The sequence below is a fragment of the Mirounga leonina genome, unplaced genomic scaffold (assembly GCF_011800145.1).
Source record: "Mirounga leonina isolate KUSES-001 unplaced genomic scaffold, KU_Mleo_1.0 Mir_178, whole genome shotgun sequence".
Taxonomy (NCBI): Eukaryota; Metazoa; Chordata; class Mammalia; order Carnivora; family Phocidae; genus Mirounga; species Mirounga leonina.
Window position 1 is genome coordinate 7490943 of NW_023270464.1, and position 18662 is coordinate 7509604.

The 18662-nt window shown below is 37.8% G+C and overlaps 1 protein-coding gene across 1 annotated transcript in view; it reads left to right on the plus strand.

Moving 5' to 3' along the window:
* TRPM1 (transient receptor potential cation channel subfamily M member 1) overlaps positions 1-15929 on the plus strand; it is a 78542-nt gene extending 62613 nt beyond the window's left edge. Inside the window, exon 26 of the mRNA XM_035024321.1 lies at positions 14516-15929. Coding sequence (XP_034880212.1) covers positions 14516-15788 — 1273 coding nt within the window. The 3' untranslated portion in view covers positions 15789-15929. The remainder of the gene's footprint in view (positions 1-14515) is intronic.
* Positions 15930-18662: the final 2733 nt, after the last annotated feature.

Genomic DNA, 18662 nt, shown 5'->3' on the forward strand with positions numbered 1-18662 from the left:
CCAATCAGTGGGGATACCACAACGATGTTAGTGTTTGTAAATGGTAGCATAAACATTAAACTGCCTCAAGACACCATTTTACCCTGCCCAGCCGTGGAGTCCTAGTGGCAATAGAGGAAGGAGTAGAGTGGGCACTATTATGTTGAAAGTAAGGGAGAGAGAACCTAGGATATTACTAAGAGCTTCAGTGAGTGGCTGACCAGAGTCTCGCCTGAACAGAAAGTGGAATACAACCAGAAAAGTCTAATGATTTAGATGACTTGAGTTCTAGAAACCAAGGAGGTCTGAAGTGTGGCCATGCTGGTATATATAAATGATGTGGCCTAGAGCTAAAATCCTAGAGAGCTTAATATTCTTTTCGTAAGTCTTCAGTATTTTGCTTATTAAAAACAATGAGAAAGCCAGAAGATTGAAGGCTTAAGTCTTGTTCTGTGTTTAGTCTTTCACATATAAAAACTCTGTAAGTAAGCACAACCAGGTTCCATCCAGAGTGTTCTCACTATAATTACTAAACTTAAAAGGTAGCCTCATATGAAGAAGTAGATGGAAATTAAAATAGCTGGATATAAAATTTGGGCTGGATTAGACAAGTTTATGATCTGTAGACCTGGAATAAAATTACAGGGTAAGAATAGTCTTAGAACTCAATATGGAATACCACGGAACCTTGAAACATGGGTTTCTTCAAGTATAAACTGGATCTAGTTGTTCCACTAACATTATGTTTTTAGGTTAACATTGAGCTCTATCATTAAGGAAATGTTCCCATATAATTTATAAGATGCCTTGCAGGTGAAGGGTAATGATTGCACATGAAAAGATAACTGCACCTAAAACAGGTTTTGGTAACTACCATACTACACAACTCCAAATATCTAAGTTCTGCCCTTAGAAAACACACACAGGGACTCTTACCATGAGATCATGAATCTGGACCTTGTATTTAATAGATAAGAACCTATGAAACTCAATAAAGTTATGCCGTATATAGGTATTCTCTTAGAAGTTACTACAAAAGTGCCACAAATTATATATTGTTGTATCTATTAGTTGAATGAAATGCAAAACTTTATTTACAATGCCTTAACCAAAAAATGTGTTTCAATTAAGCTACTTTCAGGTTTAGTAGTATGATGTCTGAAACCAAATATCCTAAATAATAGATATAGGGAAGATACAGATGAAAGCATCTGGAGATTTGCAATCACACCTACTTCACATGGTCATGTTATTTTACACTTGCATAGCATTTACAGCTCACAGAGTGCTTTCATTTACACGATTTCACTTAATTCTCACAACACTATCATGCTATTTCTGTTGTTATTGCTGTCCTTGCTGATGTTATTTATTGTCACTGGTGACAGATACACAATAAAGAGGAGCTGGTGGAGCACTTCATCCCTAACATGAATGGGGCACATCTCAAACAGAATCCTGAAGTTGACAAAATGTTGATCCTAAACAGCCTTTCTTTTTTCTTGAAAACAAGCTAAAACAAAACGAGTACTGATATGCAATGTCAATTGCTAATCTGATACCATTATCTCTAACTTTCTTAATTTACAAAACAAGTAGAATTATATTGTGCCAGATTTTGAGACTGATTAGGGCATTGGGATGCGGCCTTTTAACAGAAAACACTGTAGGCCAATCTGTACTAATCTCTGAATCATCTTCAGATCGCATAAATCTTTTGCCTTTTACTAATCTCTGAATCAAACAAAGAGAAATGTGAGGGGGACAAATACAACTGTTATTAACTAGAACTGATAAAGCAAGTTAGGTTCTGGGTTGCCAGTGGTTTTAGTAGGAGGCACACATTAAGTAGTAAAAGGCAGTGGAAATACTGTCATAAATCAAGTGCACCTTAAATTCTATTCAAAGACAGGAGAATGATTACTTTAGGCCCAGCCAGTTTATAGATTTCACTTGGTTCTAGTTTCCTCTGACATAAAAGTCTAGCCCTCACAAATTGTTCTTCTGGCCTGCCAGTTGAAACTCAGATGTTTGTAGTTAGAAAAAGGGCCTTCATGCCCTTTTCAAAAGTATTCTAAATGGAAGAATTTTTGCTGTGAAGTAAATGCTACCACAGTGTATGAAATAAAAACCTAGTGAAGTACATGTGATGTGATGAGCACTGGATGTTATACGCAACTAATGAATCACTGAACATCATATAAAAAACTAACGATGTACTATACATTGGCTAATTGAATTTAAATTGAAAAAAATTAAAACTAGTGAAACTACTTATGTGATCTATATGTAAATCCAAACACAGAAATAATTACGAGAAGCCATGAATTCAAACTGGCAAAAATAGATAGAAGTAGATCTGGTAAGAAATCAGTATTTCAGTCTAAGAAAGTGCATTTGTATAACAAAAATACTTACCATCCAGAGAAATAGTCCCTTTAAGTCAAATACTAGTCGTACTACAATAATAGTTACAAATGATTTGACCAAATGATTTGAAATAGTCAAATACTAGTCGTACTACAATAATAGTTAAAAATGATTTGACCAAATGATTTGAAATAGTCAAAAGCAAATATTGACCTCTTTTATAAAATGAATATTATTTTGAAAAATAATAAACAATGCAGTCATGGTAATCTAATTAAGTAATACTAGAAGCCAGGGTAACAGCATAATTTTATATACAATGGCTGGGATCCCTGGCACCACCAAGGCAGTTTTCATTCATCTGGTTCTACAAACATCAGAGGTAGCAAGTTCTAGAACAAGTTTTCTCAAACTGAGGTCATCAAATGCCCTGGCATTTGGGGTTCTCAAGTTCTAGGAGAATTTTATTTTTCCATTTTGGTGGTGATGGAATGTTTGTGAAGCAAATTTGAGGATGAAGAACAAGATGAAACAGAAAGGGAGGATGGGGGCCAGATTCTGAAAAGTCTTGAATGTATATAAGAAACAGAAATCTTTTTTTTAAGATTTTATTTATTTATTTGAGACAGAGAGAGAGAGAGCTCAAGAGCATGCGGGGGTGGGGGGAGGAGCAGAGGGAGAGGGAGAGGGAGAAGCAGGCTCCCCACTGATCAGGGAGCCTGATGCAGGGCTCGATCCCAGAACCCTGAGATCATGACCTGAGCCGAAGGCAGATGCTTAACTGACTGAACCACCCAGGCACCCCTAAGTTTTCTTTTTAACACACTCCTTGGTACCCGACATTGCAATAAATTTGGCTTTTAATCTTAAGTGTTTTGAGAAGCTGCTGCTGTCATTAAGCAAGGAATGACATGATTGGGTACCTGTGTTAATATTTTAGATTGGAGCGAGAAGCCATTGGAGGCAAAGAGGTTATTCCTAACAGCTAATACTTTTTGCTTTATCACCCTGGGGTAAAATATGAGGTCATATCTCTTTTAATATTAAAGAAAATTATACTGAGACCTTATCCTGCTTATTCCAGGAGTGTCCTCTTTCCCTTCCTATTGTTCCCCTAACTGAGTCAATTGTAGGAGATCCAGTGGTCTATTGAAGTCCCTACCTATTGCATCAAGAATCAAGAGGGTGGGGCCAATTACTGCTTTTTGCTCTGTCTCTGTCCTCCTGCCACTTGGCCCTGGAAGGTGTGGAAGTGCAGGGCAGAGTGGATTAAAGCCCCAGATTTCTGATTGGAGGTTGGAAAGAGGGAGCTCCAGGGTACTGGAAATACCAAGCAGATTATAGAGAGGGATGAGCTGGGGAAAGTAACCCTATGAAGTTGCTTATGAACTTTAGAGCTCACCCCCAAACTGTATTTGTATGTGTATGTGTGTGCATGTGTGCATGCATGTGTGTGTGTGCGTGTGTGTGTGTGTGTGTGGTTCTGCTCCTTATTAGTGTACCTAAAGCACTGAGGGTGACAAAGTGAACAAAAAAATGACAGAGTAAGGAACTCTTGGATTCCATCCCTCCATAAAACTGGCAAAACTTTCAGAATCAAACTTTTTATAAAGATGGAAATGAACCAATGGCTTGCAACAATTTGTGGAGTGCTTATTCAAGAAACATAGCTGAATCTTTTTTTCTTTTTTTTTTTTTAAGGTTTTATTTATTTGACAGAGAGAGAGAGAAAGAGCACAAGCAGGGGGAGTGGCAGGCAGAGGGAGAGGGAGAAGCAGACTCCCTGCTAAGCAGGGAGCCTGATGTGGGGCTCGATCCCAGGACTCTGGGATCATGACCTGAGCTGAAGGCAGATGCTTAACTGACTGAGCCACGCGGGCACCCCTGAGTCTTTTTTTCTTAAGTGAGCTTTGTGGTGTTTCAATTTACCTAGTCCCATTCCCCACTCCTCAGTTCAGTGGCAGCCATGAAAATAACATTCCGAATTCCTGGTACCAGTGGAAGCAGAAAGGACCTCGTCCACAAAGAATTGTAATTCTTTGTCTTGACCCATCTGGTGACCCCCTAAAAGATTGGCTCACAAGACTTGTCTTAATTTCCCCTGACTTGGAACTAGCCCAGTGCTAAAACTGCTAGCCAGAGGTGGGGATGGGGAGAGGGCATTCATCAAAAACATTTACAGGCAAATGTTTTAGTCCCTACTCCCCAGGTGATAAATAACAGAATTGGGGCAAATGAGACTAACCAAAAAGCTTCAGAGAAAAGGCTGGGAAATGAGATATCCATAGGACTTTGAAAAGCTCTGACATATTCCTGGGAATCTAGAAGGCCATGTGCATGCATACGGCTGTGCACATGCTCATAAAATACCTGAGAAGGCAGAAAGCTTCCAATTCTAGCTGACCTAAAGTCTCTGTGCAAATAGGAAGTGAAGGCTAAGACAAAGATACAAACTCTGGATGAGTGTTGAAGATGTGCTTGCACAGAGCTCCTCAGCAAAGACTGGGAAATTTTTTTATTCCAGAGATTGAAGGAAATCTCTGTTCAATCATCAGCTGACCACTGAGCTAAAAGAACAGGATTTCAGTGACCACGCACAACAAAGAATACAGCTTTATAGAATCATTTCAGAAAAATTACTAAATAAGCAAAAACTACTACAATATGAAGCAATAATAACAAACCCTGGGGAGGAGAGAGAATCTGACTTCCAGAGTTGCCATGCTATATTACTCAAAATGCCCAGTTTTAAATAAAAAGACATGCAAAGAAACAAGACAGTAAGGTCCACACCTAGGGAAAAGGCAATAAAAAAAAAAAAAACTGGCCCTAAGAAATCCCAGATATTGGACTTTCTGACAAAGACTTTAAATCGGTTATTTTAAACACATTCAAAGAGCTAAAGAAAACCATCTCTAAAGATTTACAGGGAGGTATGAGAATGATGTCTCACCATATAGAGAATATGAATAAAGAGACAGAAATTATGTTTAAAAAGAGGAAGAAGTAGAAGGAGGAGGAGGAGGAAGAGAAGGGGGGGGGGGGGGGGGGAGGAGGGGAAGGAGAAGGAGAAGGAGAAGGACAACCAAACAAATTCTGGAATTGTAAAGTACAAAAACTGAGATGAAAATTTTACTATAGAGTCTCAAAATCAGATTTGAGCAGGTGGAAGAAAGAATCAGTGAACTGGAAGATAAGTTGAGATTATCCAGTCTAAGGAAGAGAAATATAAAAGAATGAACAGAGTCTCAGAGACCTGTGGAACACCATAAGCATAACAGCATACACATGATGGGAGTGCCAGAAGGAGACAAAAGAGAAAGTGGCAGAAAATATCTGAAGAAATAAAGGCCAAAATCTCCCCAAATTTGATGAAAAATATGAATCTACACATATAAGAAATTTAATGAACTCCAAGTAAAATAAACTCAAAGACATCCACACTTATTCAAATCATATTCAAACTGTCATAAGCCAAAGGAAAAAAATCTTGAAAGCAGCAAGAAAGAAGGAACTCATCACATACAAAATGGCCTCAATAAAATAAAAGGCTTACCTCTCATTGGAAATCAGGGAGTCAGTAAGGAGTAGGATGAAATATTTAAAGTGCTGAGAGAAAAATACTATCAACCAAGAATACTATATCTAGCAAAACAGTGTTTCAAAAAATGAAGGAGAAATGAAGATTTTCCCAGAGAGCAAAAACTGAAAGAATTTGTTGCTACTAGACCTGCCTTAGGAGAGATACTAAGAAGTCCTTTGGGCAGAAATGAAAGGTCACCAGACAGTAACTAAAATCTACATGAAGAAATAAAGAGCACTAGTAAAGGTAACTACATACATAAGTATAAAAGACATTATAAATGTATTTTTTTGTTTGTAACTTCTTTTTATTCTCTATATAATTTAAAAGATAACTGCAGAAAAGCAATAATTACAAGTCTATATTGATGGGCACAAAACATATAAAGGTGCAATCTGTGATAACAGCATAAAGTAGAGGAAGAAGGAATAAACTTTAAAAAGGCAAATTTTTGTATACTATTGAAATTAAATTGACATTAATCTGAATTAGACTGTCATAAATTAAGATGTTCATTGTAAGGTGCCTTCTTAGCGCAGTAGGCAGCACGTCAGTCTCATAAGATGTTCATTGCAGTCTCTAGGGCAACCACCAAGAAAATAACTCAAAAATATATAATAAAAGAAATGGAAAGGGAATTAAAAAGGTACACTAGAAAATGTCTATTTAACACAGAAGGAGGTAGTAATGGAGGAATTGAGCAAAAAAAGACATAAGACATGTGGAAAACGAATAGTAAAATGATAGGTGTAAATTCTTCCACATCAGGCTCCACCCTTAGTGGGGAGTCTGTTTGAGATTCCTTCTCCCTGTCCCTTTGCCCTTCCTCCCTCTTGCTCTCTCTGTCTCTCTCTCTCTCTCAAATAAATAAGTCTTTAAAAACATTAGTATAGCTGTGGTGGGTATACTAATATCAGACAAAATAGATTTTAAGACAAAAATTGTTATTAGAAACAAAAAAGGACATTAAATCATGATAAAATGGTCAGTCTATCTAGGAGATAGAATAATTATAAACATATATGCACCTAATAGCAGAGCCTCATAATATATGAAGCAGAAACTGACACAATTAAAGGCAGAAACAGACAGTTCTACAATAATAGTTGGAGACTCTAATATCTCATTTACATTAATAATAGGACAACTAGAAAGAAGATAATAAAAACATAAAAGACTTGAATAATACTATATGCCAATTCAACCTAACAGAACACTACTCAACAACAGCAGAATATACATTCTTCTCAAGACCATATGGAACATTATCCAGGATAGACCATATGTTAGACCATATAACAAATCTAAACAAATCTTTAAAAGACTGAAATTAATCAAAGTGTGTTCTCTGACCACACTGAAATAAGATGATAAATTAATAACAAAAGGAAATTTGGAAAATTCACGAATATATGAAAATTAAACAACACAGTCCTAAATAACCAATCAGTCAAAGAAGAAATCACAAGTGAAATTAGAAAGTACTTTGAGGCTTCACAACAGTGTGAATGTACTAAATGCCACTGAAATGTACATTTAAAAATAGTTAAGATGGTAAATTTTATATTATATGTATTTTACCACAATTTAACATTTTTTTAAGAGAAAAGAAAGAAAATACTTCATGAATAAAAATGAAAACACAACATAACCAAAACTTATACAATGCAGCAAAAACGGTACTCAAAATAATTATAACAGTGAACGCCTGTATTAAAAAAGAAGAAAGATCTCAAAGGCATTGAGTACTGAACTAATGAATAGACCACTACCAAGGTCCCAAACTGATCACTGGGCTATACATACACAGGACAGATTCCAAAAGCACTGCCAAGTCTTTGAAAATTGAACTGAAATTGGACCACAGCCCACAAAAATCATGGTGGAACTTGCAGCTCGAACCTAACTAGGTCAGTCAATTGCTAAAAGAAAAATATCAACATTTTTCATGGGATTTATACAAGACTCTGTCACATGACATGATATTCAAAATGTCCATGATATAATGTAAAATAATTTAGAATATGAAGAATTCAGAAAAATCTCAGTTTACCTGGTGAAAAAAAAATCAATAAATGTCAGGCCAAGGTAGTGAAGATGTTTGAATTATTTGACAGACTTTATTTTTTTTTTAAGATTTTATTTATTTATTTGACAGAGAAAGACACAGTGAGAGAGAGAACACAAGCAGAGAGAGTGAGAGAGGGAGAAGCAGACCTCCCACTGAATAGGGAGCCCGATGTGGGGCTCCATGTGGGCCTCCATCCCAGGACAGTAGGATCATGACCTGAGCCTAAGCCGAAGGCAGACGCTTAACAACTGAGCTACTCGGGTATCCCTATTTGACAGATTTTAAAGCAACTGTTATAAAACTGCTTGAACAAAATTGCAAAGAATGTTAAAACTAATGGAAAAATAGAAAGTCTTAGAAAAAATAGAAGATATAAAGAAGAACCAATGAAAAGTTTAGAACTGAAAATACAATAAGTGAAATTAAAATTTCACTGGCTAGGTTCAATAGCATAATAGAGATGACAGAGGAAGGAATCTGTAAACTTGAAGATATATATATATATATAGAGAGAGAGATTTATCTATATATCTATATCTATATATAGGTATATATAGATATATATGTAGAAGTTACCTAATTTGAGCTAAAGAGAGTAAGTAAACTGGGGGAAAAAAGGAACCTCATGGAACTATGGGACAATAACAAAAGGTGTAACACTGTGCCATCAGAGTCTCAGTAGGAGAAGAGAAAAAATGTGATGCAGAAAATAATATTTTAAGAAATAATAACTGAAAAATTCCCGAATTGGGTGAAAGACATAAATTTACACATTAAAGAAATTTAGCAAACCGCAAACAGGAATAACTCAAAGAAATCCACACCCAGGTACATGTTAGAATCTTCTGAAAACAAAAGACAAAAAAAAAATTACATATAATGACATTATTTATAGGGGAACAGCTATTGAAATAAGGGCAGATTTCTCATGAGAAACCAAGAAGGCCAGGAAAAAGCAGCATCATGGTTTTAAGGCTGAAAAAAGAACTGTCAACCCCAAAATTCTATATCCAACAAAAATTCTTCAGGAATGAATATGAAATAAAGACCTTCTTAGAGAATTCATTGTTAGCAGTTGGGGTCTAAAAGATTACTACAAGAGATTCTTCAGACAGAAGAATCTATACCAGAAGTAAACTTGGAACATCAGGAATGAAGGAATGTTGGGGTTTTCAATACGTGTCTATGTTAATATCTAAGACAACCAAAGCATAAAGGGGTGGACAGAAAATGGACCCGTATGGTGGTAATGTTTTTACATCCAACTGAAGTGGTAAAATATTGATGCTAAATAGACTGTGAAATGTTACTATCACCTTGTAGTCCCTAGAACAACCACTATAAGATCTATATAGTAAATAATATTGTCATTTTCCAAATTATTTCTGAGGCCAGCATGACCCTGACACAAAAACCAAAGACAGAACTAAAAAAGAAAACTATAGATCTTATGATCATAGATATAAAACTTCACAACAAATATTAGCAAGTTGAGTCTAGCCACAACCAGGTAGAGTTTGTCTTAAGAATGAAAGGATGTTCAACATTTGAAAATCCATGTAATCCATTACATTAACAGTTGAAAGAAAACATGATAATATCAACTGGTGAAGAAAAAAAATATTTCCACAAAATTCAACATCCATTCCTGTTTGTTTTTTTTTAAAGAAAGAATAAAATTAAATTAAAAACCAAAAAACAGAAAATTCTCAGCAACCCAGGAACAGAGAGGAACTTCCTCAATCTGATAAATGGCATTTATAAAAAAGCCACAGCTAACATGGTAAAAGACTGAATGGTTTCTCCCCTAAAATTGAGAGCAAGGCAAGGATGTCCACTCTACCACTGCTATTGAACAACATACTACAAGTCTTAAACTTCTGGAACTTAAAATTCTATAACTCTTCTAAAATTCAAAACTCAATAATATGGGAGAAAATGACCCAATTTTAAAAATGGGCAAAAGATGAAAATAGACACACCAGAGAAGACTTAAATTTGGCAAATAAGCACATACAAAGATGCTCAACATTATTATCTATTAGTGAAATACAAATTAAAACCGTGATAACTCTACACACATATTACAATAGTTAAAATAAAAACATACTGATAATACCAAGTTCACAAGCTCAGTGCCAACAAAGACACTGAGCTTGTGGAACTCTCCTACACTGCTGGTGGGACTATAAAATGGTGCAGCCACTCTGAAAAATGGTTTGGCAGTTTCTTATAAAGTTAAACATGCACTTACTGTATTCTGTAGATATGAAATGAAAGCTTACTGGTTCAGCCACTATGAAAAACTATATGGAGGTTCCTCAAAAATTTAAAAATAGAACTACCAGATGATCCAGTAATTCTACTCCTGGGTATATATCCAAAGGAAACGAAAACAGGACATCCAAGAGATATATGTACTCCTAGGTTTATTGCAGCATTATTTGTAATAGCCAAGATATAGAAACAACCCAAGTGTCCACAACAGATGAATGGATAAAGAAGACATGGTTTATATATACAATGGAATATTATTTAGCCACGAGAAAGAAGGAAACCCTGCCATTTGTGACAACACGGATGGATCTTGAGGACATTATGCTTATGTGAAATAAGTCGCCCAGAGAAAGAGAAATGCTGTATGATCTCATGTATATGTGGGATCAGAAAAGGCTAAAGTCATAAAAACAGAGAGTAGAATGGTAGCTACCCAGGTGTTACCATGGGAATTGAGGATATGTTGCAACCAGTAGATAAGTAAGCCCTGGAGATCTAATGTACCTCATAGTGGTTATAGTAAAAAATACTGTATTATTAACTTAAGCATTGCTAAAAGACTAGATCTTAATTATCCCCACCACAAAAAATAAAGGCTAATTATGTGACATTATGAAGGTGTTAGCTGACACTACAGTGGTAATCATGTTGCCATATATAAATGTATCAATACACTTGACATCTTAAAGTTACACAATGGGTGATTCATACAACTGAAAACCGAAAGAAATAAAACAAGTTACTGTATGAAAATTTCTAAAAGAAAAATTAAAAAAGGAACAGATGAAATTGGAAATATGGCATGTGAGAAATATGTCTTGAAGAGCAAATCACTTAGCCTTAGAATACCTTTGTATTCTGTGCTATGCTGAAAAATACTTCACTCCATGCTGAAAGGAAAGCAGGATTAAGACTTAGAAAGTAAGAGAGTTCATGTTTTGCTGTGAGCTCTATCAGAAATGACAGACTTCTCTTGTGTGTTTTCCTGCCACTCAGTATGTCAACAGATCTGGGACTCTTGTCAAAGTGTTTCCTAGCTAGCCTGTCTTTCCGCATCTGAAATGGAAATCACTCTTTGTAGGGATGTCAAGCTCTGTGAAATGTCTTAAGTAATTGAGGGAAGTCACAAAATATGGCTAGCACAGGAGATGGTTTATTATCCATCCTTTTTGTTCATCATTTCAGATATAAGTGAACTTAAACTCATGTATTTCTTTCTCCTTTCACACATACTAAAAAAACCAATACAGTGTCCCTTGATTTGGCATAACATTTAAACTTTGTTGTCTCCAACGCTGCAGCTGTTTACAGGCTTGAAATAAGCATCTGATCATTTTTCTTAATCTAAGCCACATCGTGAAACATCGTTTCCTCCATAGTTTCAATTAAGGAAGTGGCAGTAGGAATGGGAGGAGATTTAGAGACTGCCACAGAGGAGTCCTACCGCGGGGCTTGGTAGTTTATTCAATGCAGGGGCTGGGGGGTTAGAGAAGTGGGGAGACAGAGTGCAGTAAGGGAGACTTAAGGATCAGATGACTTTGAGATTTCCTTTTTATTTTATTTTTTTTACTGAAGTGTGGTTGACACAGAGTGTTACATTAGTGTCAGGTGTACAATGGTGTTTTGACAAGTCTGTACCTTATGCTATGCTCATTACAAATGTAGCTACCATCTGTCATTTCACAACACTAGTATAACACCACTGACTATATTCCCGATGCTGTACCTTTCATCTCCTTGACCTATTCTATAACCAGAGGCCCACACCTCCCACTCCCTCCCCTTCACCCATTTTGCCCATCCTCCCTCCCTCTCCCCTCTGGTAATACCAGTTTGTTGTCTTATTTAGGGGTCTGTTTCTGTTTTACTGTTTGTTCGTTCACAGGTTTTGTTTTTTAGATTCCACATATGAGTGAAATCATAGGGTATTTGTTTTTCTCTGTCTGGCTTATTTCATTGAGCGTAACACCCTCTAGGTCCATCCATGCTGTCACAAATAGCAAATTTCCTTTTTATGTATGAGTGGCTGGCCATGCTGTTATCTGAATTAGGTAATACAGGAAAAACATAGGCAGAGAATTATAAAAGATTTGGGAGGAGAGATATTTATATTTTAAGAGTGTATTTATTTTTCAGAGTTTGCATTATCTCTTAATGTAGTATTTATTAAAGGATCTCAAGTCTGACTTGACAGAGGATAGTGTGGATTTTAACACAAAAAGAATCATCGAGGGTAACAGATTTGAAGTAAGCAAGGAGGCATGACATTTAACGGAGAAAATCAAGTCTTACTTGAAGTAATGTAAATTAATAGCTAACGTTCTGTTGGTCCCCGAAATGCAAGAGGAGAAAGAACCCTTAGAACATGTAGTATGTATGGTATGGAAGTCAGGACTTCTCATACACAGTGAACTTGGTCCTCCTGGTGGCAAATTTCCAGGAAGCCAGACCCTTCCTGCTAAAATGATGTGGTTTCCTAGGGGACATATAAATAGTCTTTTCCCCACAAAAAAAGTTAAGAATAGAAGCCAAGGACCCTCCCACACATCAGAGCGTGGCTGTCAATGTGACCAACAGAAGCGCAGCTTGGCAAAAGCAGCGCTGGGAGAATGCAGGGAAGGGTAACCACAGAGGTAGCAGGGGGGTGAGGAAAGCTCAGGAGACGTGGTCAGAGAGCAGAAACTTAGTGTAGAAAAGAGCAGTGGGTGCTCAGGAAGTAGGTAAGAGGAAAGCAAGGAGAACAAGTGAAAGGATTTATAAGGATATGTAAGAAGGTAGCAAAGATCTGCTAGAAACAGACTCAATGCAAACTGGGTGACCCTGGAGACTGCCAGTATGTTTCTTAGAAAAGATCGGAAGGTGGGAGAAAACAAAGCATGACAGAATCAGACCGAAGTATTGGTCTTCACCCAGGGATGAACTTGCCGGAATGGCCCCCCATACCACTGGTTCAGAGGGCCCAGAGGCTTCCAGCTGGGAGCCGTGATCCCCACTGCCCAACCCCACCATGTCCTGGGGGGCAAATTCAACTTTTATTTTTATTTTTTTAAGTTTTTTGTTTTTTGTTTTTTTTGAGAGAGAGAGCACACGCGCATGTGAGTGCGGAATGAGGGAGAGAGAGAATCCCAAGCAGACTCCCTGCTGAGTGTGAGCCTGAGGAGGGGCTTGAGCTCATGACCCTGAGATCATGACCTGAGCCAGAACCAAGAGTCAGACTCTCAACCAACTGAGCTACCCCAGGTGCCCTCAATTCACCTTTTAGAAGGCAGTGCTAGGTCCTGGGCATACCTCACTGCCTCTTAGAGTTAAATTTCACAAACCAGTTGAAAAAATTCATGTTGTACGTATTCTTGAAATATAAAACATAGTCTATACCAGCAGGTTTTAGTTCAGACAACATTATGGTTTCATAAGTTGTTGCCTGATCTTCTAGCAGTTAAAAATCTAACAGCAGATATTTATAATCTACCATGGTCTTTTTTTAAACACCCATTAAGGGAATACTAATTATTAAATATAATGAGCAATTTAAAGTTAGTGGCATTCTTCAGATAATTAAATGACCTTTTGTCCCTTAAGTAAACCGTCTGATAATCTGTACTTAATTACTAACAATTCGTCGTTTGAATCCCCTGAACTTCAAATAAGGACTTTAATTAGTTTTATCATTATAACCATTAATTGCTGACAGCTATAATCAAGCCTCAAAAACCTAAGTGCTAGTATCTTCCTTTATTCTCAGAGGCAATGCGATGTACCAGCTAAGAGACAAAAGCTGGAGCAAATGCTAGAATAGATTGTGTGCATTCAAATTGTACAGCCCCACTGCTTACCAGCCATGTGACTTTGGGCAAATTATTTACACGATGACTTGATTTCCTCATTAAAATGGGGATGATAATAGTGCTTACCTTATAAGGCTGTTATGAGGATTAAACCAGCCTAGAATAGTACCTCAGTAAGTACTTATTAATGAATACATAAGACACTTGGAGCCATGAATGGTAAATAATATGCACTGTATGCGTTAACTGTAATTCTATTACTTTCTGATACTCCTCACAGTCATTTTTAGTAGTTTGAAGTATGAAGTAGTATGAAGTTTGAAAACATGCCCAATGAGCTCCATGATTCTCAAAAGACCTGAAAATCACATAACAATAATAACATTATACTTTTGTTTTTAATATTCAGTTAATCTCAGCTTAATAAATCCATCCCTCTGTGTTCACCAGAGTTGAAAACATGTCAATAAGATTGGAAGAAATCAACGAAAGAGAAAATTTTATGAAAACTTCCCTGCAGACGGTTGACATTCGACTTTCCCAGCTGGAGGAATTGTCTAACAGAATGGTGAATGCTCTTGAAAATCTCGCGGGAATTGACAAGTCTGACCTGATACAGACACGGTCCCGAGCTTCTTCTGAATGTGATGCAACTTATCTTCTAAGACAAAGCAGTATCAATAGCTCTGATGGCTACAGCATGTATAGATACCATTTTAATGGAGAGGAGTTGCTCTATGAGGATGCTTCTCTCTCCATGCCACCAGGGACAGGATTCAGGAAAAAAGCCTCTTCCTTCCGAATGAAGGAAGAGAAGGAGTCAAAAATGCATCTGATACCAGAGCGTCAGGGCAGCCTTCACCTTTTATCCAGCACAAGCCCACCAGCAACACCAGACTGCAGTCAACTTGCATTAGACAGTGTCAAGAACTCTTCAGAGCTGACATTAGGTCCAGATATTGGGATTTCAGCCGAAGATGATAGAAGGCAGGCCGACTCTAAACGGGAAGAGGCTGTTCCCCCAAGTGTAAATCAAACAGATGTTATGCATGGACAGAACAAATCGGATTTTCAAAACCCGCAGCTCACAGTGGAAACACCACACATAGAAGGCACAATTTCCTATCCCCTGGAAGAAGCAAAGTTGACACGCTATCATCCTGATGAAACGTTCAGTGCTTATAAAACAATGAAGTCCAGAAGCTTTGTATATTCCCGGGGACGAAAGCTGGTCAGTGGGGTTAACAACTGGAGCACAGAGTACAGTTCAATCATGGACCCAGCACGCCCCTCTACAGTTCAACAGTGGACAACAGAATGGAAGTATCAGGTTCAAAAGATCACACGTTCTCGCAGTACCGACATCCCTTACATTGTGTCAGAAGCTGCAATGCAAGCCGAGCATAAAGAGCAATTCGCAGACACCGAAGATGAAAACTGTGTGTCTGAAAGAGTCCCTCAGATCTCTCGTTTATCTCTAGCTGTCACTGACAGAACTGAAAAGGAAAATTTACTGTCTGTGAAACCAGACCAAACTCTGGGATTCCCATCTTTAAGGTCAAAAAGTTTACACGGCCATCCTAGGAAAGCTAAAGCCAGTCAGGACAAACCAGACAGACCTGGACACGCTGGCAGCGTAAGTAACTTAGCAGTTGTGTCTGGGATTACAACAGAAGAACAGAAGCCCAGGCAAGAGAAAACTTCCACAGAAACTCAAAGTTGACATGTTCTGTTTCTTTGACTTTTAAATCAAAACCACTGATGAATACCATCTTGGTCATCTAAATATCATCAATTTCTGGAAACATTTTCATTAAAAATGTTTGGCAATTTGGACTTAAGATTTAAAATTGAATGCACTAAATGTAAAGTAATATTTTGCTAGCATATGTTAGGAAACTTAGGTTGTGTTTAGTTGGAGTAGGATCAGATGAAAGTGACAGTACTCCAGTTGAAATAAATCACTTAATCAGTAAACGATTCTACAATCTCTTTATTTCTCTTTACTTCCGCCAAGTAGCCTAAGAAATGCCTTTGGGTGCCACCAATAGGTTACTAAAGGAGTAAACAGCTATGTAAAAAGAGAAATTAAAGAGAAAGCAAACATGAAAAAAAGAAGGGGAAGAAGAAAAACAAAATTGTGAGGTGCAAGAAGTAAGGAGTGGAAAGGAACCATCAGCATCATATTTTTTATGGGTTTTTGTTTTCTGTTTCAATGTTTTATGTTTTATAATTACACAGTGGAAGCAAAAATACACGATTATATCAAAGATAACACATAGTTAAGGGGGACCAGGAGTTTTGTTAATGTGTAAAAATAAAGTATCCAATGTGCATTTTCCTGTTGTCATTGAGTCCTTGATTGCAAACACAAATAAATTGTACCTCTGCCTATTCAATGGTTTGTGCAAAGCTGTGGCTAAAACCTGAAAGATACATCATCAAGGTGGAACTGTTGAGAATAGAGGAGACCATTCATGGCTGAGAATACAAGGTGTTATGCTTCAACTTGTAAGTTCAAACACCCATCAGACGGCTGAGCCACCCAAGCTCAGGTCAGGGGCCACTCTCTAGAGCCCTTAATGTCACCCCTACTCTTGACTATACAAACAGGGGCAGAGAGGGGCAGAAAGGGACCTTCTCTGGCTAGTGCAGAGGCCACCAACACTCATAGAGGTTAAGAGTTGGATCGTGGGCCCTTACCATCTCGCAAAGCATCTCTTGGGAGGACTCAAGGGTCTCTGGAGCACACGGAGAAGGCCAGCCTCATGCCTGGAGTTACATGCCGACTGCTACTTTACTGAAGTGCCTCATGGGGGGACGCAGGTCAGACAGAAATGGGGATAACCACAAAATAACCACTACACCCATTCATGTGAGACCCAGACTGTCACATTGTCATAAACTGGCAAGGGAAGAGAGAGAGAGAGAGAGAGATTCACTGTAGTCATGCCAGTTATATAGTTATGTTAGTTATAAAGATAGTGATCAGAGATAGTTAACAACTAAATGAGACTGAAGTTTTGTTTGTTTGTTTTAAGATTTTATTTATTCATTTGAGACACAGAGATAGAGAGAGAAAGCGCATGAGCAGGGGGGAGAGGCAGAGGGTGAGGGAGAAGCAGACTCCCCGTTGAGCAGGGAGCCCTACGAGGGGCTCAATCCCAGGACCCTGGGATCATGACCTGAGCCGAAGGCAGACGCTCAACCATCTGAGCCACCCAGGCACCCCAGACTGAAGTTTTTAATAATCAGGTCCGAATCCCTGAACTGGGCTGAATTTATCAAAGAGCACTGGATAACTCTGCGTGGATGATGGGGCTTTGAAATGTAAGAAATGATAATATTTATTTAATAAATAAAGCTACTACTACATGGAGACTGTTTACTCAATCCCGCCACATGTGTTATTTTAGCCAATGCTTAACCCATTACATTTTACCTCATTCCTAAATCTTTCCTTTTGGTGCCAAGAAATCTTTCAGCACTTTGCCACATTCTAGGAAGAAAGGTTTCTCAGAATAAGCTGGAAAACCTATGACTGCTCAACAGAGTGGGTGTGAAGAAGGCAAAGCTTATCTTTGGAACTCCCACCTCGCCATTCCACAGCTTCCCCCCTCCCTTTCTGAGGTCTCTGCTACCCTGCCATGGGGCCAAGTACATTCCCGTAAGTCTCATGAGATTTGTGACATCTGCCTCCTGTAGAGGTGTTGGCTGAAAGGGATGTGATATTTAGACCCAAGGAAATACATTCTAATGGTGGAATTTCAGAACCTGTGGCAAGGACCTTTCCTGCACACCTGAAATCATACTCTATGACTACGCACTCTACCATCTCAATACAGCTCAAATATTGAGGGCCTATTATGTAGGGTTTATGATATTATTATCACTGTCATTCTAAGTTTGCTAAATATGGGGCCCCACATGTTAGGAACAAATATCCAATCTGATCAAATCTAGTGATATCTAATACAATTAAAACAGGAACACTGTGTATGTTCAAAGCATTTAATATAAAGTTGTCTTAGTAGGGGCGCCTGGGATAGCTCCGTCAGTTAAACACCTGTCTTCGGCTCAGGTCATGATCCCGGGGTCCTGGGTTTGAGCCCTGCATTGGGCTCCTTGCTCAACAGGTAGTCTGCTTCTTTCCCTCCCTCTCCCTGCTCAGGCTTTCTCTCTTGTTCTCTCTCTCTCTTTCTCAAATAAATAAAATTTTTAAAAGTTGTCTTAGTAAATAAATTATAAGCATATTCCCTGTTCTATGTAAAACACAGTAAGAAACATACTAAGAAGGCTTTATTCTTATATCCCATAAATTCTGGCACACTCATAAATGTTATGATAGTTGTATAAGCTGAAAGTAAGCTCATTTTTTACTTTGATCAAGAGGAATTAAGAACTGAACTCATTATAAGTGGCTTTCTCCTTTGAGACTATACGATTGTTTATTTTCTGAATATATATTGCATCACCTTGAGGCTCCTATAGGCTTACACAATTTAGGTTTCAAAATTTTAAAATTTAACTCTTAGCATTGTCCTAGAGTTATTTCATATCAAAAAATGCATTTTGGGGGCACCTGGCTGGCTCAGTC